Source organism: Polypterus senegalus, chromosome 8, assembly GCF_016835505.1.
Source record: "Polypterus senegalus isolate Bchr_013 chromosome 8, ASM1683550v1, whole genome shotgun sequence".
NCBI classification, from domain to species: Eukaryota; Metazoa; Chordata; class Cladistia; order Polypteriformes; family Polypteridae; genus Polypterus; species Polypterus senegalus.
This window is the reverse complement of record NC_053161.1, coordinates 125,822,885-125,847,692: the sequence shown is the minus strand read 5'-3', so window position 1 is coordinate 125,847,692 and position 24,808 is coordinate 125,822,885. Positions and strand designations below refer to the sequence as shown.

At 37.7% G+C, this 24,808-nt stretch overlaps 1 protein-coding gene across 2 annotated transcripts in view; it reads right to left on the bottom strand.

Annotated features, from left to right (window-relative positions):
- Positions 1–24,808, bottom strand: part of acss3 (acyl-CoA synthetase short chain family member 3) — a 215,911-nt gene that overhangs the window by 24,638 nt on the left and 166,465 nt on the right. For both annotated transcript variants that reach the window (XM_039761751.1, XM_039761752.1), the window contains 2 exons: positions 21,210–21,273; positions 8,608–8,689 (listed from right to left, as the gene is read on the bottom strand). In XM_039761751.1, coding sequence (XP_039617685.1) covers positions 8,608–8,689; positions 21,210–21,273 — 146 coding nt within the window. The remainder of the gene's footprint in view (positions 1–8,607; positions 8,690–21,209; positions 21,274–24,808) is intronic.

The following is a 24,808-nucleotide window of genomic DNA, read 5'->3' as shown; positions in this document are numbered from 1 at the left end:
ATAGCATGTACAGTACTGTGCAGAAGAGCTCATCTTATACTTTTGTCTTCACCCTTCAAGAATGTCTCTGAAACGCAAATCTGAAGTGCTGGTGATACAGTAAAGAAGAGAAAAACCATCACCATTGAAAATAAAGTACAAATAATAAAACGGTAAGAGAGGTGAAACTCCATCATTCATTGGCTGAGCACTTGGTTACAGTCGGTCAACAATAGCATTTCTTAAAATAATGTACCTGGTCCGACTTACATACAAATTCAACTTAAGTACAAACCTACAGTCCCTACCTCGCACGTAACCCAGGGACTGCCTGTACTATAAATTTAATCAGGCTGTTACAGATGCAAATCAAATGTATGTTTTCATTGTATAATATTAACAATAGGAGCAGCTTTACTACTCAAAACGGTAAATTTGGGAGGCAGCCAGTATCGAACCAGTGACTTCTTGATTAGGAGTCAGCAGTTCTTATTTCTGCGCCACCCAGGCAGTGATGTCATTGACTTACCTGAATGCAAATTCTTTTTCTGCAGTTATATTCTTGAATAAAAGCGCACCTGTTTTGTTATATTTGTACCTTTTTGATATTTGGACTTAAGTTTTTATACACTTCATGTCTACATTTTGTTAATTATTACTAAAATATGAAAAACATTTCTGTTTTAATGATGTGTTTACATAGATTGTTGTAGACACGGAACACACATGAAATGCATGTATTCCAAATGACAATATATTATTTACCCTCTACAAATCTAGGCACCACACTCCCAGATAAACCACTTGAGCACTGAAAATCTTCTTTGCGACTTGAGCTGCGGCGGTGGTGTTGGGGGATGGGATAGCAGGCTGCTTACTGTCTGTGCTGATTGATACATTTACAACACAAAAAATGATATAGAGGTGTGAAGGGAATTAAAGTGGGCTGTGATTATGAGTTTTTTCGTAGGCTTCGGTAATTCTAGTGTTAAGTTGATTGAAGCAAGTCACAGACTAGTTAGACTGAGGCACTGGATATGTCATATTATATGGCTGATGGTCACAGGAGTGTGCCATGACTGTCCCTGACATGGTAACATTATGTGAATGAAGTATGCAATTCAGAGTTGTTAGAAAAGTCGTGTAATGTCAGGTGCGCTTAAGGTGTTCACCCTAAAGATGTGTGTGTTTCATTTGTAACTCCAGACCTCTCTAGAAAGGTGTAATGTACTCAGTAAAGAGCTGGATCTTTATTTTGCAGTTGAAGCTAGCAATACTGAGCCTGTATTATTTTACATATTTGACTGGTGTATTTACCCAAGGTGGTGCAGTGGTAGTGCTGCTGCCTTGCAGTACGGATACCATGGGTTGTGTCCCAGGTCTTCCCTGTGTGGAGCTTGCAAGTTCTCCCTGTGTCTGCACAGGTTTCTTCCAAGTGCTCCTGTTTCCTTCCCCATTCCAAAGACATGCAGGTTAGACTAATTGATGATCCTAAATTGATCTGTGTATGGCCTTGCGCTCTATGCTAACTGGGATAGGTTCCAGCAGACCCCCACGACCCTGTTCAGGACTAAGCAGTTTAGAAAATAACTGAATGATTTTATCCAAGGAAAGCTTACTAACATTAGATTGCATTACATCTGTTTTTAATGTTTTAGTACAACAAAAGTTATGTTTCTTCCTGCAATGCAAAGAAAGCAAAACACTATACAATAATGAAACTGAACTTATTCACGGTCATAATGAGGTGAATTTTAACAAAAAAAAAAAAAGTGCAGTTCATTGCCTCTGTCAATACACCAGGATGCCTGTCTACTAGAATAAGCAGGTTTTGAACATAAATTAATGAAGTATTCTAAACACATTGGGCCTGTACTGTGCCAAAATCAGTAAAAACTGACTCAGTAGACAAAGGAATGGCATACCTAATGAAAATGTTTTTTATGTCTTTGTGGAAGAAACAGAAAACCTAATATTGAAGGCCTAAAGATAAGGACATGTAGCTCTGATGGTTAAATACAATCAGATGTTTTTGAAAAAAAATTACTTCAGCTGCTTTTATAAATAATGACATCACAGCACATCTCATGAAAAAGCTATAAATAAAATAAGTAGGCAAGGTGTAATTTGCTTATATCATTTTTTGCTAAACAAATCTCTACAAAAATCAATACAAAATTTAGCAAATTCAGAAATTAAAAGTATTGTTTGCGATGCGGAACCACATTAGGAAGAATTCATTTTTTTCTTCTTATTATACATGGTTGACATTTACCACTAGATGGTAGTATAGACAGTGATGTTATCACATAGGCTGGAAGAAAAAAGGAAAAAACATACATGGAAGCAGTTTTAGTGATCACAATTTAAATGTGGATTTCGGAAGCTTTCTTATCCCACTTCATGTTCTTACTAGCATAGTCTGAAGCTATCAACTTTTCAGTTTTCTAAAAAGTCCATCTATAAAAATGGATACCCTGAGTGTGCAAGGAATTTTTTTACTTCAATGATTGCCAAATTCTGCTCATTAGGCAGTTGTCATTACTAATGAAGGCTGAACAATAACTTCCAAAATACAGGTTGTTCCTGGGATGAAATAAACCTACATTGGAAAGGCTGGTCTAATTAAATAATTCAATATGATAAAACAACAGACTCATACTTGCAGTGTGTGGCGAGGAATGGAGACTAAAGGAATCCAAACATCACAGACCTCTTTGGGGCTACCAAGCAGATATCTATGAAATTTAATCCTGTGCTGTTGTGGAGAACCCTAATTGATTGTGTCAGTAACAAGCCAAAATAAGCAGCAAGCTCTCAATTATTAGGAATAAACCAAAAAGCTAACTGTCGATTGCTGATTCTGGGATTAATCAGAAGGAAATAGGAATATTATTGGGGCGTCCATCTGAAATGAATGACTTACTTGCAGCTTCTTTAAGTATCTTTGCAGTGATAAGTACTTTTATTAAAGTGAAAAGGTCCTAACTAAACCTTTGGGCTGTTTACTGGTTTCTGCTTAATTGGTTGCATGCCTGAAGTAGACACACATGCACACAATAAGTGGTAAGCAGTTTTCTATTTATGAATATACTGTATGTGCTTTCATATCAGAATAGACACACACAGGGTTGTATGAGAATCGAGGTTTAATTTCAGGACTTAAAGAATAGGAAGCACTGGGACCCATTAGAGAAATTGGTTAGGATTGGATAATAACAACACATGGTATCTTGCATTATTTTCAGCATTGCAAGACTGATTTCTACTTGAATAAATCATCTATCATTTTATATGCTGACCATGCTTCTGCTTCATGACTTCTTTAAAGTTGCAGGTTTCAGCCAGTGGCTATATAGCTGCATTGTGCAGTAACACATGCCATTCATAAACACAACATTGCAGAGTTAATCCGCTTCAGAAAAATCAATCCCACTGTTACAATTTGAAAGCTTTTCAGTACTTTTAACACAGAAAGCAATAAAGCTAGAAAGTGATGATCCATCATGTTCTGACAGTTGCAGAGCAAACTGCATAAATGGCTTGCAATCTGGGGCACGCTTTCACTTTTCACTTGGCTACTCTGAAATGACTCTCAAATGTCAAAAAAAGAAAACAGTGGTTAGGGTCTTTCCCTGTTATTCAACAAACATTATAACCCAGTATGAAGTACACAGTAGTAAAGAAATACTTTACTTTTTTAAATAGACATAGAATATGGTTTGGCCACCCTGAAAACCTTATACAGTACTGCTTCCCTCCAGACAGTGTTTTAAAACATTGAGGCTATTTTAGACAGGGAATGGTTCTAACATGTCTTAGAAAAGGAATAAATAGTGAATATTTTTTGTAAACCAACTACACTTTCTGTTAATGTTAACAATCTCTGTCCACTGACACATTAAAGTGACTTTTTAGATAGATAGAGAGAGAGAGAGAGAGATAGATAGATAGATAGATAGATAGATAGATAGATAGATAGATAGATAGATACTTTATTAATCCCAAGGGGAAATTCACATAATCCAGCAGCAGTATACTGATACAAAGAAACAATATTAAATTAAATAGTAATAATAAAAAAAAAAACAGACAATAACTTTGAATAATGTTAGAATTTACTCCCCCGGATGGAATTGAAGACAACTTTACCATCATTATCACTATCATTAAACTGCATAATATTTAAACTAATAAGTAATAACAATAAAATAAATAATAGTACAACTTCCAGTAATAATACTATTACTTTAAGACTTCAGGCCCAGGTGCATTACACAGTATTCACCAAATAAAAATAAAATAAAATAAAACAAGTGTAACGTGGTGATGACATCTTTACCAACTGAACCATCATTAAGGCAAATTGCATTAATATGGACCTTGGTTCAAGCTAAGCTATATACATCTATACTAATAAAAGGCAAAGCCTTCACTCACTCATTCATCACTAATTCTCCAACTTCCCATGTAGGCTGAAATTTGGCAGACTCATTCCTTACATGTTACTTACAAAAGTTAAGCAGGTTTCATTTCAAAATTCTACCCGTAACGGTCATAACTGAATCCTACTTACGTACATATATACGTCCATAGCCTGCAGCTCGGTCGCCATGTGTGGCTGCGTTACGTCCTCCCCATCCCCACGCCTCCCACGTAATTGGCTGCATGTCCATATAAGGCCGTCCATCTCTCCAGTCTCTTCATTCCCTTCCTTGCTTCGCCACGGTATTCATGTCTCCCTGCTGATAACTGCAGCCTTTTTATTTAATCCACGGCTTCTCCGCTGTTTTATTGTTCATTTAGTACGATTATAGTTATTGTGTGGGTATTTTAGACTTAGTTTACTGTTCAGGTACCCATTTCCTTTACCGTTCCAACCGTACCCCCATTAACATGTCTATCAAGTGCAAGTGCAAGAGGAAGTCAGTTTAAGAGGCACATAGTGATTAACATGGCTCGGGGAACACGTAACACAAAGTATTTAATGTGCTTCATAACATACGATGGGGTTTGAGAAAATCTAGTGAATGAAATATTCATTTTAAGATGCAGTTTAGTTTACGATGTTCTACTTTAATGACAAATTGCGAGAATAAAGTCAACATGTCGACTTTAATCTCGACATAAATGGCGAGAATAAAGTAGAAATGTCGAGAATTAAGTCAACATGATGACTTTATTCTCGTCATAAGAGTAGAGATTAAAATGGAAATATCGAGAATAAAGTCAACATGTCGTGACACTATTACACAGTACTCAGGTACATTACACAGTATTGAAAAAAATAGTACAACTTGGCTTGCAGTATTATCCAGTAGTATAGAAGCGTAGAAGAAGAGTATAGAAGAGTAGTATAGAAACAGTACTCACATATTTGAACATACAGTAATGGTCCACATCCGACCTTTTAAATCCAAAGTATCTCCAGACAACAGACGTGACTCCTTTTTCCAGCCAAAATTCTTCTGTGTCATCATGTTCAACTTTATTGTCTGCTAAAGCTTCAGTTTAGCGAGTATATGTGTTTAGCAGTGTAGCAGTGAAAAAGGTCCCCCTTAAACAGTTACCCGCATGCGCCACATTCAGAACGTTGTTTAGGCAATTTACTGTACACCGGTGTTGCGGTATAAGAAAAATTCATATCATTACAAAAATAAAAAACGGTTTTCAGTATGAACTGGTATACCGCTCAGCATTAGCTCATAGTATTTGTGTCCCACTTTATGTGGATGGCAACAGGTCCAACTTCGAGCCATGTCAATAAAAATTTGAATGAGATCTATCCTGGTGTGTGTAATCTGCAAGGCTGCTGGTTCGATCACTTATTGGGAGAACTGCCATGGGTTTTTAGGGTACTGCCTCAATGGATGACAATAAGCAAATTGTTTAACTAGTCATAAATGTAGTGGTGTACATTTGAAGTGAACTGTAACATTGTCATTTGTAAGGATGGATAAATAGATTAAAATTAGAAAAAAATTCTAAGCCATAAACCTTTGACCAAGGATCATTACCAGAGGTACAATAACTGAAAAAAAATTGTCAATATTTTATAAATAATGCAAACAACGACAACATTTTAAATTGTATCTTTTGCAACATATTTTCAGTGATGAAACCATTTTAATTAACACATCCAATGATCATGTTTGAAATGCTTAATTCTGGTGTGAAAAATGAATACTGTACATACTCGCGTTTAAGTTCTCCCGTGGATAAGTCAGGGCTTATGGTAATATAATTACCAGTACTTTATAATGTCGACCATATAAGTCGAATGCGTAAAATTCACGCTATTGATCCAAGAGATTATGATATAATAACGCCTACCTGAGAGAGGAACCATGGAGTACACAGCCTTTTTTTCTATGTATTGTGCCTATGTGACCACACGGTGATACCCAAATTATTCTGAAGTGACTTCGCACTGTTGTGTGTTTTTTCTATCTCACACCATCGTAAGATCATCCCTTATCTACGATGAAGCGTTCGGTCAGAAGAAAATAGCGAAATAAATTGGTAACTGCACTGCTGCAACAAGGTTCAATGTGTCTTAGAAACTGATGTGAGATTGGAGAAAGCAAGAAGATGTAAAAAAAAAAAAAAAATTAAAAATTGTTGTATTTTTGAACAGGTGTTTAAGTTGTAGTCTGATTTTTTGGGATTCAAAACCCGACTTATATGGGAGTATATACAGTATTTTTCTGAAAACTGAAATGAAAAATAAAACTGCAACAATTTACATAATCATTTATCAAAATTTAAAGTGCTTCAATTTTCTTAGCAGCTATGAAATAAATGGGGATGCAAAAATATAAATGAAGAAAAGAACTGCAACCAACATGGCCAAGAGATTTACAATAATTAAATCACGTAATGAAAATAACCTAAATTAAGTTAAATATAAACATTTTGGTCCTCTGATGGCTTTTTACACAATTCAATAAGTGGTTGAGCTATTGTGAATGAAGGATCAGGCACTGCACTAAATACATATTTTTTTTGTTACATACAGTCTAGCACAGACACAGCAGCAGCTGGGGTGGCAATGTTGATTTAAACTAGACAGCACAAATAGCTATCCCGTGCATTTTTTCCATGTTATGCAGTAAGGAGACTTTTTTCCACTCACTCTGTGTAACTTTTCAGAACACACCATTGCCTTCACCCCTCTTTCTTTCAACCAAACTCATTGTCATTTAATTTTTAACACCCCGTTCTACTGCACTTGCTTTGATTCCATCTTAAGCAGAGATATTGAATTGTGCTCACAGTATGCTCATGGCTACTGAAGGAAAGCAGTTTGATGGCAAGTGAGTAAACAATTTATAGTGCTCACCTGACACTGATAAACTGTTAAAATACTATGCTATAATGTTTAAAATTTATCTAAAACAAAAACCAGGGTGGCTTTATTTTCACTTCATTTTCCATCCCATTTAATCCAGACCAGGGTCACAGTGGGTGCTGGAGCCTATGTCAGCTATCTCTGGGCACAAGACAGAAACAAACTCAAGATAGGGCACCAGCTCATTGCAGGGCAACCTTCTCACATCCCATTAAAACCAACCCAAACACCAGGGCCAACCTGCATGTCTTTGGACTGTGGGAGGAAACCCATGCAGACAAAGTTAGAACATGCAAACTCCACGTAGGGAGGTCCCGGGACTTGAACCCAGGTCTTCTTACTGTGAGGCAACAGTGCTACAACTGCAACACCATGCCACACACCAGCGTTGTTGCTTTAGTAAAATGATGAAATGGTCAGTGAAATGTTTATGAATTTAACAATGGTCATACACCGGCATGTTGCCTTGAAACTTTAAGACCTGTATATGCAGTAGATAGATATGTTCTTTATATTTCCTTTCACTTATGTATAAGGAGTACAAGCCGAAGTTACTAAAAAAAAAGGGAGAATGCAAACTCCAGATGCCTCAAGGATTGTCCTTTTCTCAGAAGGCACTCTAAGTACCAAGAGATACTCCTGGGAAAGGAAACCAAACACATGGCAAGTCAGCACAGCTCAGAATAATCCATGTCGGTTCAGTGGGATTACACTGTGCTATAAACATCTCTTGTTAGAAATACAAAAGGTGACAGGACAAGTAGACAGCAGCTCACTAGACTTTCTTAAGCACATCAGGAACTTTCCACATGAACCTGTGCAAGGCATCACCATGGGAAAGAAAAGGCCAGCCAAGTGCAAAGGAAAGGAAAAAGAAAAGGGGTTAGAGAGCCATTTACTTTTTGTTGAATAAATTAACTAAATTCTAATGAGTAAACCACTCATTGTTTACTCAGCACTGTCTGGTGGTCACAAGAGATATCTAGCTAAACAAATGGCAAATGACAAATATCTCAAAAAAGTAAAACTAAAATGGTGTCTTTAAGACCTCTGCTTTTAAGATAACTACCCACAAAAGGAAAAATGTGTCTTATCATGTATGGGTAAATTAAAATAAACATTTTTTCATAAAAAAAAAAACAAAAAACAAATTACCATTTTGTAACCTGGAAACTGCATATAATATATGCTTCAATTTCACTGGGCTAAATAAGGAAAACGGTTCATGTCTGTTTAGGTAAAATATATACATAAATATGAAGAAGTTTAATGCTTACTGGAAATTTGGTGAAATAAAGTTCTTTGAAGAGTTCATCATTTTTCCAAAGTGTTGTAAAAGCACCTGGAGGTAATGGTAACCTATGAAAATAATAAACAATATTTAAGTTGAAGACCGCACAGAAGACAACATTAAATCTAATGCTAGCATTGTAAATTTAGACTAATGGAGATGATACATTGTTATCTTTGGTTAAGTAACAACACCCTCAGTTCAGGGTCACAGTATCTTTGGCCATGCAGGATTGTCTATAGTAGCAAAGGTACACCAGATTGATTATCAGACTTGCTTTAAATAGGTTATTTAAGCAAATAAAACTGAGACATAATCATTTATATGAATAGTAAGATATCGCAATTTAATTCTGTTTCAGTTGGATACATGCATTAAATAATAAAAAAAAATAAAATTTAACTCAATGAAGTTACATGAACATTTACTTAATATATTCTCTTTTTATTGGATATTTAAGAATAATGAGGATGCGCAGGACTGTGTGGTATGGGTCCACAGCTCGTTGAGCAAAGGCCATTCATTTTAAATAAATAATCGATGCACTCGCGGCTTAGCGAGGGGACGTTGGGCCATAGCGAGCCGTGAGGGGTGATCCGTAGGGTGTGGGCGTTTCTCACCGAGTGCACAGGTGAGGAACTGCCCACATTCGTGATTGTCCCATGGCTAATGCTGCAGCTGCTGTGGCCCGCGTCATTTTAAAAAGCGTGAGTCGGTTGTGGGGTGGAAAAATGGAGAGAGAAGAAAAGAGATGAGGAAAAGAGGACGGAGGTTACAGGGAGCGAGGAAGCATGCGGTGCAAGAGAGATGGACAGGCGGTGCGTGCGTGTGGTGAGCGCACGATCGAGGGCAGCTGTAAGGAAGCTGGGGTGTTGGGCCTACACCCAGGCGATTGATTTGGATGTCGCTCCAGCTGAGCGATTATGTAGCAGGAGTGACCGAGGGAAGGCGACTGGCCGCAGAGAAGCCGCGGAAAGGCAGCGGAAGTCGGGAGACTTGGTTCTGGAATCCCCAACGTGGGCGACCTGGCCGTTGGTTGGAAACCAAGTTCTCCGAGACTGGGATGAGTGCCATACCGAAGCCAGGGTTCGGGAGGTCTCCAGTCTCATGCGTGTGTTTCAGGAGGGCAGCTGCAGAGAGAGTGGCTCCCCTGTCGCAAGCCTGGACAGGGAGAAGCAGGGGAGTCACGAGTCACAAGCTAGAAGCGCCGGGTTTGATCTTGTTGTTTTTAAAGACTGCTTCCTTAAACATTTTACCTCTCATTTTAAAGGGTTGTTTTTTCTTATTGTTATTTTAACCTCCAAGTTTTACCTTTTATGGATTATTTATTTAATGAAGAATTTGGAGCACTGCACTTTACATGGAACACTATTTTGTTTTTGATTGTTTCTTTTAAATAAAAGCACTGTTGCACTTTCAACCATCCCCTTGCTTAGATGTTCATTGCCTCCATTGACTAGCTCATCGGTGACATTACCGACGGTGGTGGGTTCAAGGGTTCCCAAAATCAGATGGGAGTGTGGAGCCAGAACCCACATCGTCACAGACTATAGTAACTACAGGGGGATAAAATTAATGAGCCACAGCATGAAGTTATGGGAAAGAGTAGAGGAAGCTAGGTTAAGAACTGAGGTAATGATTAGTGAGCAGCAGTATGGTTTCATGCCAAGAAAGAGCACCACAGATGCAATGTTTGCTCTGAGGGTGTTGATGGAGAAGTATAGAGTAGCCCAGAAGGATTTGCATTGCGTCTTTGTGGACCTGGATAAAGCATATGACAGGGTGCCTCAAGAGGAGCTGTGGTATTGTATGAGGAAGTCAGGATTGGCAGAGAAGTATGTAAGAGTTGTACAGGATATATACAAGGGAACTGTGACCGTGGTGTGGTCTGCCGTAGGAGTGATGGATGCATTCAAGGTGGAAAGAGGACGGAGGTTACAGGGAGCGAGGAAGCATGCGGTGCAAGAGAGATGGACAGGCGGTGCGTGCGTGTGGTGAGCGCACGATCGAGGGCAGCTGTAAGGAAGCTGGGGTGTTGGGCCTACACCCAGGCGATTGATTTGGATGTCGCTCCAGCTGAGCGATTATGTAGCAGGAGTGACCGAGGGAAGGCGACTGGCCGCAGAGAAGCCGCGGAAAGGCAGCGGAAGTCGGGAGACTTGGTTCTGGAATCCCCAACATGGGCGACCTGGCCGTTGGTTGGAAACCAAGTTCTCCGAGACTGGGATGAGTGCCATACCGAAGCCAGGGTTCGGGAGGTCTCCAGTCTCATGCATGTGTTTCAGGAGGGCAGCTGCAGAGAGAGAGTGGCTCCCCTGTCGCGAAGCCTGGACAGGGAGAAGCAGGGGAGTCACGAGTCACAAGCTAGAAGCGCCGGGTTTGATCTTGTTGTTTTTAAAGACTGCTTCCTTAAACATTTTACCTCTCATTTTAAAGGGTTGTTTTTTCTTATTGTTATTTTAACCTCCAAGTTTTACCTTTTATGGATTATTTATTTAATGAAGAATTTGGAGCACTGCACTTTACATGGAACACTATTTTGTTTTTGATTGTTTCTTTTAAATAAAAGCACTGTTGCACTTTCAACCATCCCCTTGCTTAGATGTTCATTGCCTCCATTGACTAGCTCATCGGTGACATTACCGACGGTGGTGGGTTCAAGGGTTCCCAAAATCAGATGGGAGTGTGGAGCCAGAACCCACATCGTCACAGACTATAGTAACTACAGGGGGATAAAATTAATGAGCCACAGCATGAAGTTATGGGAAAGAGTAGAGGAAGCTAGGTTAAGAACTGAGGTAATGATTAGTGAGCAGCAGTATGGTTTCATGCCAAGAAAGAGCACCACAGATGCAATGTTTGCTCTGAGGGTGTTGATGGAGAAGTATAGAGTAGCCCAGAAGGATTTGCATTGCGTCTTTGTGGACCTGGATAAAGCATATGACAGGGTGCCTCAAGAGGAGCTGTGGTATTGTATGAGGAAGTCAGGATTGGCAGAGAAGTATGTAAGAGTTGTACAGGATATATACAAGGGAACTGTGACCGTGGTGTGGTCTGCCGTAGGAGTGATGGATGCATTCAAGGTGGAGGTGGGATTACATAGGGGTTGGTTATGAGCTCTTTCTTATTTGGTGATAGACAGGATGATGAACGAGATTAGACAGGAGTCCCCGTGGACTATGATGTTTGCTGATGACATTGTGATCTGTAGCGATAGTAGGGAGCAGGTTGAGAAGATCCTGGAGAGGTGGAGATATGCTCTAGAGAGGAGAGGAATGAAGGTCAGTTGTGCCAGACGGGTATCAGGAAGAGTGAAAGGGAAGGTTTACAGGACTGTAGTGAGACCAGCTATGTTATATAAGTTGGAAATGATGGCATTGACCTGAAAGCAGGAGACAGAGCTGGAGGTAGCAGAGGTAAAGATGCTAAGATTTGCATTGGGTGTGACAAGGATGGATAGGATTAGAAATGATTATATTAGAGGGTCAGCTCAAGTTGGATGGTTGGGAGACAAAGTCAGAGAGGCGAGATTGCGTTGTTTTGGACATGTGCAGAGGAGAGATGCTGAGTTTATTGGAAGAAGGATGCTAAGGATAGAGCTGCCAGGGAAGAGGAAAAGAGGAAGGCCTAAGAGATGGTTTATGGAGGTGGTAAGAGAGGACATGCAGGTGATGGGTGTAACAGAAGAGGACAGAATGATATGGAAGAAGATGATCCGCTGTGGCAACCCCTAACAGGAGCAGCCAAAAGAAGAAGAAGAAGAAGAAGATTGGATAATTTAAAAGTACAACAAAAAATACAACTGGCCCTCACAATAAGTGCAGCATATAGGAAAATGATGCTTACAGCATAAGACAATACAAAACATTGTTAAGAAGATACTATAAATTCTCATTCAATGAAAAACACAACAAATACCTAGTCACACATATTTCCATTTTACAGTCAAGTATGCATTTCTTTGGACAAAATCATTCATTGACTGAATCATATATGCAAAAAAAAAATCAATATTGAAGGGACTTGAGATGAACCAGTTGCAAATTATTAAATGCATAATACATGACAAGGTAAGCACACTAGCCGCTAGCACAACTGCACACTTGGAAGGCCATAAAGGTCAATAGAGGAATTGGGAACTGTGAATTGGCCCAGTGTGAATGTGCCCTGCAATATTCTGGGTCCTCTAACTTGCTCCAAAAGCTGCTGGTATACCGACGACTATAAGAAACTGTTGCTATTGACCACAAAGAAGCAGAGTTAGAAAATGGCCGAATAAACAGAAAAATACCAGTAAAACAGAGAAAAAATAGAATGAGAAATATTACCACACCAGTGTAATTACAGAAGCAGAACTAGAGATCCTAGTATAAAGGAATGGATTACAAAATGAAGATAAAGAGATCCAGTTTGTAGTATCTGATACAGAGAACTGGTGATATAAATCAAAGAAATTACTTTGAAAAAGGTCAAAAATTGTTTTCAGTAAGCTCAATTTAACCTTTTTTCCAAATGACTTAAATTCTCTTTGTTCCTCTCAGCTTTCTAAAATATTTTAATTGAGGTCAGTCTTTGTTGTGTATAGTTTTCTTCCAAGATGTTTATGCCACAAATAGCAAGGATGGAGAGAAGCTACAGCTTGTATGTTCTGAAAGAATTGCTTAACTGTACAATGTATGGAAAAGACTGAATTAGGGTTACGAATTATCCATGTTGTTGCCTGACTTGGGAAACCAGCTGCCCAAACCCGACACCAGGACACAAGTTCCAGCACAGAACACATTTTTTATTCATATGGGGAAGCTCTTTTCCCATACTTCCCACAGCAGCACAATACAAAACACCAATACAGTACAATCAAACACTGTGCTTTCTCTTCTTTCTTCATCCTCTCTTTAATAATAATAATAATAATAAAAATTACATTTTATTTATATAGTGTCTTTCCCATGCGCTGTCTCTCTCTCTTCTTCGCTTCCACTCCTCCTCAAGTAAGCTTTGTCCTCTGCCACCTGACTCTGGCTCCCAAAGTAGTGGCAGATGACTCCTTTTACAGAACACCTAGAAGTGCTCCAGGTGTCTGGTGATCTTCTTCCGGCAGCACTTCCGGGTGTGGTGGAAGTTCTGCCCCAAAGGGCTCAGTCTTTCCTGCAGCACTCCCTCACAGAGTCTACAGAACCCAACAGGGCTGCTCCAAACTCCAACTCCCATGGATCCCTGTAGCAGCCTGTGACACTGTCTAAAAAGCTGCTTTCGTTTCTGTGTATCTTTAGGCAGAAATTAAAATCTTTTAAGAGTAGTGTCAACTTTATTATTCAAATTATGCAATACATCAGTGCTAAGTTCTCAGTTATCTGGATAATTTTCATGAATTATTGTTTTTTTTTTCTAACATTAATAGGTAGATGGGGAATTAAATGCAGTTGCTGGAGTAATATTGATTGTGATTTTATGCTAGTATTGGTTATTTTACATTTATAGTTTTATTCCTTTTGTACTTTTGCTTTTTTGTTGATATGTTCGCATTTAGTGGATAAAAACTCACTTATACTTAGCACATCAGCTTCACCACGAGGGTCTACTAGGGTGTGCATGATGAAATTTGTTGAGCAGTTCTAACATGCACCTTAAATTGCATTGGCACCCCCGTACATTTAAAATTTTGTGATTGTCTGGTCCTTTATATGTTGACTGCACATGCACTAGACAGAAAACGTGGGCTTATTTGAGGAGCAGGTGTTGGAAGTGATTTGTTGCCACCTGCACCTATACACTCCACACCTGCAGCTTTAACACTAGATTTTTAACATTCCTGAAGCATACGAACAAACTCGTAATCCTGGCCCACCTTAAATCCCTTTGCACCTCCTTATCAGCATCCTTTGTCTTGTAAATGAGTCAATCAGCACAAGCAGCAAGCAGTCTGCTGTCCCATCCCCTGCCTTGACGGAGCTCATCTTGGTAAAAAGTTATCTTTTTTTTTGTTATTAAATAATAAAAAAAAATTCCATTACATAACAATTCAATATTTCTCTGACAATTTATCAGCAAAGCTCCAGACCTGAAACCTCATGCATACAGTAAATGGTGCGTATGCACAAAAATGTTACGTACAACTGTTTCCACACTCACATCACGATGTATAAAAACTAAATTTGCTGTAAAGCCACACACATTTTCACACTAGCTCAATCCTTGGCGTACGCAAGTTCTCCGCTCGGTTTTGCAAACTGGCGGCATCAAGCGTTAAAGCAGTGCTTTTGTTCCAGTGTGGTTTCCCTTTCTTTTTTAGATCCACTGATGCAGCTTTATCTTATACACTGAAATTAACCACATATTGTTTATTAGTTTAAGGTATCTGATTGTAATTAACCTGTAACAATATAATGGTCCACGGAATGACCAAACTATTCCAAATACCATAGCTGCTTTAGCGTTGTTGCTCTCACTGCACCTTCTTCTTCTTTCAGCTGCTCCCATTAGATCATCTTTTTCCATATTACTCTCACTGCACCACTCGGAGTATTTATAGCACTGTATCTGAGTGTGGAATCACAGCTCTACAGCAGATTATCAGAAAGAGAATTATCAGTATACAGCATCTAGCACACGCTGCCTCAGCCATGCTGTCTGTTCCAACTGCTCTCATCCGACAAACTTTTCAGAGCCTTTCCAGTGAGGACCTCGCAGTTCAGAAACAGTTACATCCCAAGAACTATGAACACGATCAATCAGTCCATTAAGTGCTCCTTGTAGAACTGTTTGTACTCATAAGTACAGTCACCTCACTGTAAACTTGCGATACAGTTATAATATTGCACAACCTGAGCCATTTTAGCGCTTATTTATGTATGATGACAATATTATTTTAATATGAAATGCAGCAAAATATGTTTATTATATTATACAGATAAAATGTTAACATCATTTAAATAATCTATACTGTTAATAATTAAACTTGTGAGGACACGGTGTTGCAGCGCTAGCAAGGAGCTGGCGCCCCGTTCAGGGATTGTTCCTGCCTCGTGCTGTATTCTTGTTGGGGCTGGCGCAACAGTAGAAGGACAGATGGATAGAATAATTAAACATGTACTATGAAGATATTTCAGTGTTCCTTAAAAGATTTAAAGAATTGCTGTTCTAAGCGTACAGTTGGCTTAACGTCTATTACACAGATAATTGTGTGGTGATTGGGTACTTGGAGAAAGAAAAGGAAGGATAGGAATTGGGGGTTAGTACCTTTGAAAGAGACAGGACTGCTATAATAAATTATTTTATTGAAGGTTGCGCAAGGTGCAGCAAGCATTTTATGGGAGGCAGGAACAATCTCTGGAAGGGGCGTAAGCATGTCACTATTCCTGCGCCACCATATTCCCATGTTTAATACATGCTTTAATTCCTATCATCATGAAAATGATATCAAGTATACATCTCAGTATTTAAATTATTCGGAGAGATGTAATATCATGAATGTAATGGATTCTGTGTCCTGTCGGAGGAAGAGAAAGTCTGTTTAAGAAGCACAAAGTGAGTCACACACATAGAACACACAGAAGAACATATACAAAACAAAGCATTTAACATGCTGGTTTAGTTATGATGGTATTTGAGAAACTGGTAAGTTAAATGATTGTAAGATGAAGTTTATGATGTTCTACTTTAATGACAAAATAAACTACGTGATTAAAGTGGAAGTTTCGAGATAAAAGTTGACATTTCGAGCTTTTTACCCACTGTGTCCCTATTTTTTTTTCTTTTATCTGTACCCTAGTAAGCTTTCATATGACACTTAATGACTCGCCTTTTCACAGCGACTTTGATATCTGACAACTTCTTTTTATTTCGGGCACTGTGCAACTTTGTGAACTTGAGCATTCAAGTTTCTCCGACACTCTAGGTCACTCGATCAACTTCCTTTTGTTGTTTATACCACTGTTTAAACCAACAAATAGTAAGTTTTTCCTTGCCTCCAGCTGGTATTCGCTGAAATTCTTCTATTTTCCCACGTGTTTTTGCCACTGCCTTTTCACAGAATGCTGAGCTTAAGGGCTATTTATATTGATTTGCATATTCAAAGAGGCGAATAATTCTGGGAGGAGTTGGGGAGTGGCAGAAGGCATCTGCATGTGCGTTACTTTTCACACTGAAAGTGATTTATGTAACGGAAGAACGTGGAAGATGACGTACACATAGATTACTGCATCTGGATTTACTTGTGCGTACGCATATTTCCGCTTTTGTCCGTATGCCATGTTTTAGTGTGAATTCTACGCAGGGTGTTATGCATGAGGCCCCTACTCTCCATCCTGGTCTAAAACAACTGACAATTCTACCTTGATACTTCAACAGAGATTTTAACTCTCCTTCGCTTACTTCTTTAAAAAGTATAATGTTTAAGAAATGTGAAAAACACAGACTCTTTACCATTAACAATAGTACATCAGAAGATGCCATTTCACCTGAATTGTAATTTGCTGTCTATGAAAGCAATTGAGACACCACTAGAATATTTGAACTACGTTTTTAACTACATGATACTGTTAAGTGCTTTTAAAAAACACGCATTTAATGTATTCTACTAATTCATGTAATAGAATATATTCAATGAATGAGAATTATTGTTGCAAACAATATTAAATAAACAAAAATGTTATAGCTACATTTTTGATGAAGTAACTGAAAATGTAAAATGCATTAAAATTTCTAATTAGGTAAAAAGTCCTCTGAAGGTTACACCAAGGAACACATTTTCAAATTTCTTTTAACAGTTATAAGAATATAAGTTTTCAATTTGGTGGTGATCCTCAGCATTATATCATTTTGACACTGAGATGTTACAGTCTGTCATTTACAAGAGTATGATGGCAGCCATTCCTTGTGAAGAAATGGGGTGCCTCAATAGCCACCAGACAGAAATAATGGGGAAAAGGAACAGAAAAGGAAAAAAAAAATGTCATCGACAGGGCTACTGTATATATATTATCTAAGTGACAAATAGAACAGTGTAAAAAAGGAAAAAAGTAACTCTGAATTTTACAAATGTGCTGGAGTGCCTGTAGTACTGTGACAACAAAAAGAAATCTTAACTCGGCAATGTCTTCTTTTGTATACGTATATGTATTACAAGTCATATATAGTACAGCTGCCATGTTGGTGAAGTGGTTAGAACATCTCCAAATTCCTTTGTATAAATCTCAGCTCAGGCATTGTGTGCATGGAGTTTACATGGCATCCCCTTATCTAGGTTTTTCTATCAGATAGATAGATACTTGAATTTCCCTCATGATCAATAAAGTATCACTAGCAAAGAATTAATTACACCAAGATGAATACAAACATTTAACTACACTTACTACACAAACAACAAATACGGTACAAATAGCGCATTCACATTACACTAGATGGTACATAAAATAATGCCAGTGCAGTGAGAATTGTGCAAATAATACTACTACCAAAGTGACAGGTGGCATATAATATCAGGTCAAAGTGACAAATACTAAAGTGACTTATTGTCAAAGTAAAATAAAATAAAGTGACATGGCTTATGCTGGTATGGTTTTAACGAACAAAATAAAATGTGTTTTTTATTCCTTGGGTACTTCAGTGCTCCTTCCAAATTTTCAAAGATGTGCTGGTTATTTGACAAGTTTGTATTTTCTTGATGTGGCCATGTGTGGTAGTGGGGCCTGAAATGACAGTGGTGCTCTTTACAGAGTTGGTTCCTACTTTGTGTCCTCTTTACAGGGTTGATCTTAGCTGCCTGGACTGTATTCTGATTATTATTCAGTCAAACAAATATCTGGAGAGCTAAAGAAATCAAATGCTAGCTGCAGGCACTTCAAACAGATTTGCAATAAAATATAGAAGTAAGAGATGTGGATGTACTTTGCAATAATTTGAAAAACATTCTAACATAACTGGTGCCAATTACTTTACATGGTTTGCAGACTACTAGTATGGAACACGATTATGGTTTCACAATGCACACTGAGAGCTACATAATCTACAACTGTCCTCATCAATATTGCTGCCTGTTCATTCCTGTTAACTAAACCCATGGAATTTTAACGAAGGATACATTCCAGGTCTCATTTACCATAAGCCACATGGTTGACAGTAGCCAGTGGTTAGCTCAGAAAAATTGTCCTTGCTTGCTTGTAATAAGCTACATGTTGTTAAAAGAAGCATAACAGTGGCACCCCATTTTGAAAAGTGACTGAGCACTACTAACTAACATTATCTATAGCTGAAATTCATTCTCTCCTATATTCATCAAGATTAAGGTGACATTTCCAGTGTTTACTGGCTGGTGTTCCTCATAGGCTATGTCGTCATTCAGGGTGCTGTTTTGTGTTTTTATAGTCAGCTCGCAATACACATACTTGGCTGAAAGTGGGAAGCAGGGCTAATTTCCTCCATTATTAAATGTTCACACTGAGAATGACAAACATAATGTAAATGTCTTTCAGTTGGTCTCTCTAATAGAATATCCAATATTTAATTTTGGCCAAAAGAAAAAGGATTTACACATTTGTTTTGCATAAATGTGTACTAGATTGTCTGTCTGAACCAAAACATGATTCTTATTTAGCCATTAGACAGCTTACACTGATACAGTACATAACACAATTATTTGAGGGAGGTCTCGATTTCCATATAATGGAGTGTTATAGCACTAAGCCATAGAAACTTAACCAAGGTTTTATTGCTAACTTGGATATCCCTTGTGTTTGAAGGGTAATATCTTGAGTTTCCAGTGATGTTGTTACCTTAGTGGCTTAGTGTAAATAAGTGTACCCTGGTGACAGACTAGAATCCTATAAAAGGATTGTATCTGTCTTATAATTCTAAAAATATGAATACATTTTATTTTTAAAATACCTTTCTCTTACTAGTCATTTCTGTCAGGAAACCTCCTGTTTTTTTACCACTTACCATTATAAAAAATATATGGAAAATGAATAGAATAAAGGGTCCATAAAAAAAGGAATCCGTTACACATTGTTAAGTAGGAATAAAAGTAAGAAAAGGGCATGGAGTTTTATTAAGATGTCCACAATTGAAAGAGCTGAATAAAACTGAAGATGATGTACTGGCAACTGACAACTGTAGCATCATTTTCTAGTGTAAAGTAAGCATTTCAAATCTTTATTCAAAGCAACAAGCACAACAAATAAGACATACAGCTACAAACAACAGAATTCACACTCACTTTTGAATTGAATAGCACTCAGCTGAAGTTGAATTTTCAAGTACTAAAATGGCACTTGTATAAGCGGAACACTTATTTAGTTCACACTAGGAAAGGAAGGCCTCCAAGTGAAATGTAAAGTGGCATTTATTTGCAGCTCCACTAAGTTCTTTACGTGTAAGGCCAGGGACAGCAGTGAGTGGCATTGTCACTGCACGTATAGTCTTCAGTAGCCTAAGCACTGTGTAAAACAACTGAAAAGAAGCATAACATCTACAGAATACACTCCGGGGCAAACTGTAGCACTTAGTAAAATAATCTGGGTTTTACAGATTATAATGGATTATCTTGTTGCAGCCCCATGGCAGCATCTCTTATCACTCTACTTGTCTTTCTGCATTACAACCAGTGTCTTATGACATAGGAGAAAAAGGATTTGATTGATACCTGTGGTTGGCCCCATGCACAGAGATTGCACGTACAGTGTAAGATTACTGGATGGGAAAACAGTGCTGAAATAAAATGCACCTAAAGAAGCAAAGAAGATGAGCAGCCTTCAACAGGAAGGAATCTGGATCCAGGCCTGCAGCTGCAGTCAAGCAGAAATGATAAATTACGAAAAGGAAATTAGTTTTTGCTTTACCGCTCACAAGCAAAAAAAAAAAAACAAAACAAGTGCAATGCACGGTACAAAATGAATAATGCTTAGTCCTGAAATTGGTTTCTTTAAACATGCCATGCATATACACAAGCAGTGATAATCTGCATTTAAATGTCCATTAATAAGGCAGAAGACAACATTAATTGTAAGAGACGTAGGTCCCTGTAACTTGACCTGGCTTTTAATAGTGTTGTCATGACCCGCCTAGAGCTGCTCTAAACAAGTCTTCCTTGGCGGCGATCCTGTGGCAGACCCAGGACACGCTGGAAAGATTATATCTCACACTTGTCTTGAGAATGCTTACCAATTCCCCAGTAAAAGCAGTAATCTGTAGATTTGAACAGGGAAGTCTGGGCTCACCAGAAAAAACTGTTTTATTCGATAAGCAATACCTTAAAAAATAAAGGTTTCTGAACTACTAGCTCACCATTTATTGGGACACGAGTGAAACTTCAGCTTTCAGGTTTATTAGAAAAAACAGAAACACCTTCATAATTACTTAGCTATCAATTTTTTAATATTGGCCAAGACATAATCTTGTACCTACTAAGTCCAGATTCTGATTTTAGGTTAGGTTACTATCTTTTCAAAGAATACTTATGTTTTGTCCCGGCACTCCAGTTTTCTGACTGCATTCTGAAGAAGTGCTCCCATTTCTGGTGAAAGATAGTGAAACTCCCCTGGTCTGAATGGCTGTTCAGACTAATGCATCTCTTTATAACCAGATACTTACTTGACCACAATGTTCCCCAAAATTCTAGGTTTTGCTTCCTTCATATCTGTGTCCAGAACAGTAACTGTAACATAAAAAATAAGATAATTTAGAGGCGTAAAATTTTTTTACCATATGCCAACAAACATTTTACTGTTATTTTCATTAAAAGTGTAATTAATTGAATGATATCCAGTGTGATCGTAACAAAAACACTTTTTCGCTCATTGTGTGTTTTGTTACCAAACTTTGTTCTGCTATATCTTTTAACTAGCAAAATACCTGCGCTTCACAGCGGAGAAGTAGTGTGTTAAAAAAGTTATGAAAAAGAAAAGGAAACATTTTAAAAATAACGTAACATGATTGTCAATGTAATTGTTTAGTCACTGATATGAGTGTTGCTGTCATCAAGGATTTAATTATCATTATTTCTTTCAATCAGGTTCGTATTTGGAGGATGTGTTGTGTTCAAGTTATATTCCATGTTTGTCAACCGTTGTAAAGATAACAGGTTTCATTCATTGAAGTGTTCACTATCCAAATCGGTACTCGTTAATCTAAGATGTTTAACAGGCATTCCTGGTATTAAGTTGTGGATTTGCCTGTGAATATTTAGCAGCAGCGTGTCTATGAACTTAATTTAAACTTAAGCTTTACAGCTTGCTTTCCTATTGATATGTGTACAAAGGCTTGTTCAGTGTCAGAGGGTTGTTCCTTTCCTACTGCATCAATAAGCAGCTCGTCTTCCTCTTTATCTGAGACATCACACACTGCATGCAGTATTGTGCACGGGTTTACCTTTCCCAGTCCTGCAAAGTCAATTCACGTGAGCCCCTTGGAGTACATGCATCGAAGGTTCTCCGCTGTACTAGTGCTATCTTGTGCGATCTTGCGATGTCCACGGCTTTATTTAATGTTAGCTCAGACCCGGCACTTAAAAGTTTCTCTCGCATTTTTGCTGAGTTTGTGCCAAACACTAGTCTATCCCTGACCATCTCATCTTCATTTGCATAAGCACAATCCTTCACCAGCAATTTTAACTCCGTTACAAAGTGATCAAAAGTCTCGTTTATACCCTGTGTCTTCTCATTTAACTTGTATCTCGTGAATATAGTATTCGTCGTAGGCCTGACAAACGCCAGCGGTAGCCTGTCTATGAACTTAATTTAAACTTAAGCTTTACACCTTGCTTTCCTATTGATATGTGTACAAAGGCTTGTTCAGTGTCAGAGGGTTGTTCTTTTCCTACTGCATCAATAAGCAGCTCGTCTTCCTCTTTATCTGAGACATCACACACTGCATGCACGGGTTTACCTTTCCCAGTCCTGCAAAGTCAGTTCACATGAGCCCCTCGGAGTCCATGCATCGAAGGTTCTCAGATGTGCTTGTGCTATCTTGTGGGATTGTAAAAATTCATCTCACCTTCAAATTTAACTACTCCTTTGCATCCTAAACTAGGATGAGCTGATTGGAAAATATGGTACAAGTCTTCACTTTCATTCAGTTAACTCATTCATTCACTATTTTGTCAAAAAAGAATCCTTTGCCTCCTCCTGTTTTTGAAATATCTAAATGCTGGTTTTAGCATGATTTCAAGATTCTTAGTGACCTAAATGGAAAAGATCATTTTGCTTCATATCTGCAGGTAATGCAACATTCTGTAAAAACACTTTTCTATTACATTCAAATACAAGATTTTGTTTATTGTGACACAAGTCAAAACTACCACTTTAATCTCCTTTAGAGACATTAAAATAATAAAGGGAAAAAAATTTTCATGGCCACCAAGACATTTCACCTTCATACTCTATTATAACAGTGTTGCAGGGACGCGCCTACCACAATCTCATTTCGATACATTCTTCCTAAATTTGGTGATAGATATGGAATAATACAATTTAAAATACACACTGAGACAATTAGATCCAACTTGCAACCTGGGACTAGGCTTCTTTAGACTTCTCACTCTTTTTTAACTTTGCCACTCCATGCCCTTAAGAGTCTCATTCATCACCATTCAAGGTTCTATATTCAGTATGCCATTGTTGTCTTTGTAGCACTACTAGCTTGCCCTCCTAATTTTACCCAACTAAAAGAACATCTTAACTCATTTTCATTTACAATGGCTTATACGTGGGACATATTATATAAACTTAAACTGCAAAAAAAAAAAAAAATATCCATAATCAATAGGAATCAAATACAGCAAGATATGCCAAATATTCTTTTTAGCAACACATTTTATTTACAAATTTCTCTTTTATAAATTGCACAGTTTCAAAAGACCCTACTTCAGTTTGATGCTAAAAGGAATTCCACTTAAAAGCCTCATGTGCTTCCCTAAAAAGAGACCTGCACTTCTCCAGTTTTGAGCAGGGATTGATATAAGAAAATCAAGATATCAAATCCAGAAAAAAACTGCTTCAATAAAATACTGAGTAATATACACTGACAAAATCATGGAAAATTGATTCAGAAGCAAATAATCTCTTCAGATATTCACAGGGACTAGAAACAAATTATAAAGTAATGTTGCTGAAACAGAGAAACTTCTGGCTTTAACTTTTGGTTGAGATGTTATCAGCATACAGCAGTGATGGACAGAATAATATCATTTTCTCAGTAAAAATTCTACTGAAGTAGTAGTAGTCCAAAAGACATTCTTCTTAACTGCATTCTCAATAAAGTTTGCTGTTCTCTTTAATGTCCCTAAACAAGCAAATGCAATGTAAAAGTAGTCAAATTAAGACTTTTAACACCATTAACACATTTAACATGTTAACATCGCTAACATCTATAAAAGCAAACACAGTCTCTCATTAAGAGAGCAAATGCATCCTATACAATGACATATAGTCTAATACTACCCATCTTCCAAGATGATGCAAATTCACTCTCACTGAATTTAGGATATAATTGCAAACACTCTAGCGATAGCAGCATAACAATGTGTTAAAGCACAGTATACATGAACATTTTCTGCAATACTAAATGCGCTGCCTGGTTTAGCAGATCAACAGAAAGACACAGAACAAAGAATGTAGAATTAGAAGGACTAAATAAGAAAAAAAGGCTAGTGCTAGAGGTCTTATAGTGAGTCCAAAATAGTTTGCTTCAGCCACCTGATCATATGTGGTCAAACACGACAGCCTGTCTATACAACTAACGCCAAATGAGTACAAACAAAACCAAGAGTTTAAAGAAGGCACAAACCCCACGCATAAAAATACAAGGTTAAAAACTGTACAAAAATAACATGCTCAAATGAAAAAGAAAAAGTGGACACGAAGAAAAAATAGGAATAGGAAAAAATACACATTGATAGTGTATAGATCTCTGGATGATCAGAATAGCTAACAGTTTTCTCGTTTTTGACACTGCGCTGTTATGTGTATGTCTGACAAGGTTCAGAAGCACTGTATTGAACTCGATATCACAGTTATCCTTAAATCCAAAAAAATAATACAACAAATTAATAATAATAAAACATAATCAACAGTTCTGTTGAATATTTAAAATATTATAATGGATATCTCAATTTAGATGTTTAAAGTCTAAAAATTTTCAATTATAATAGAAATTTGACATTTTTAACCCTCTGATAGAACTCCATAGAGGGC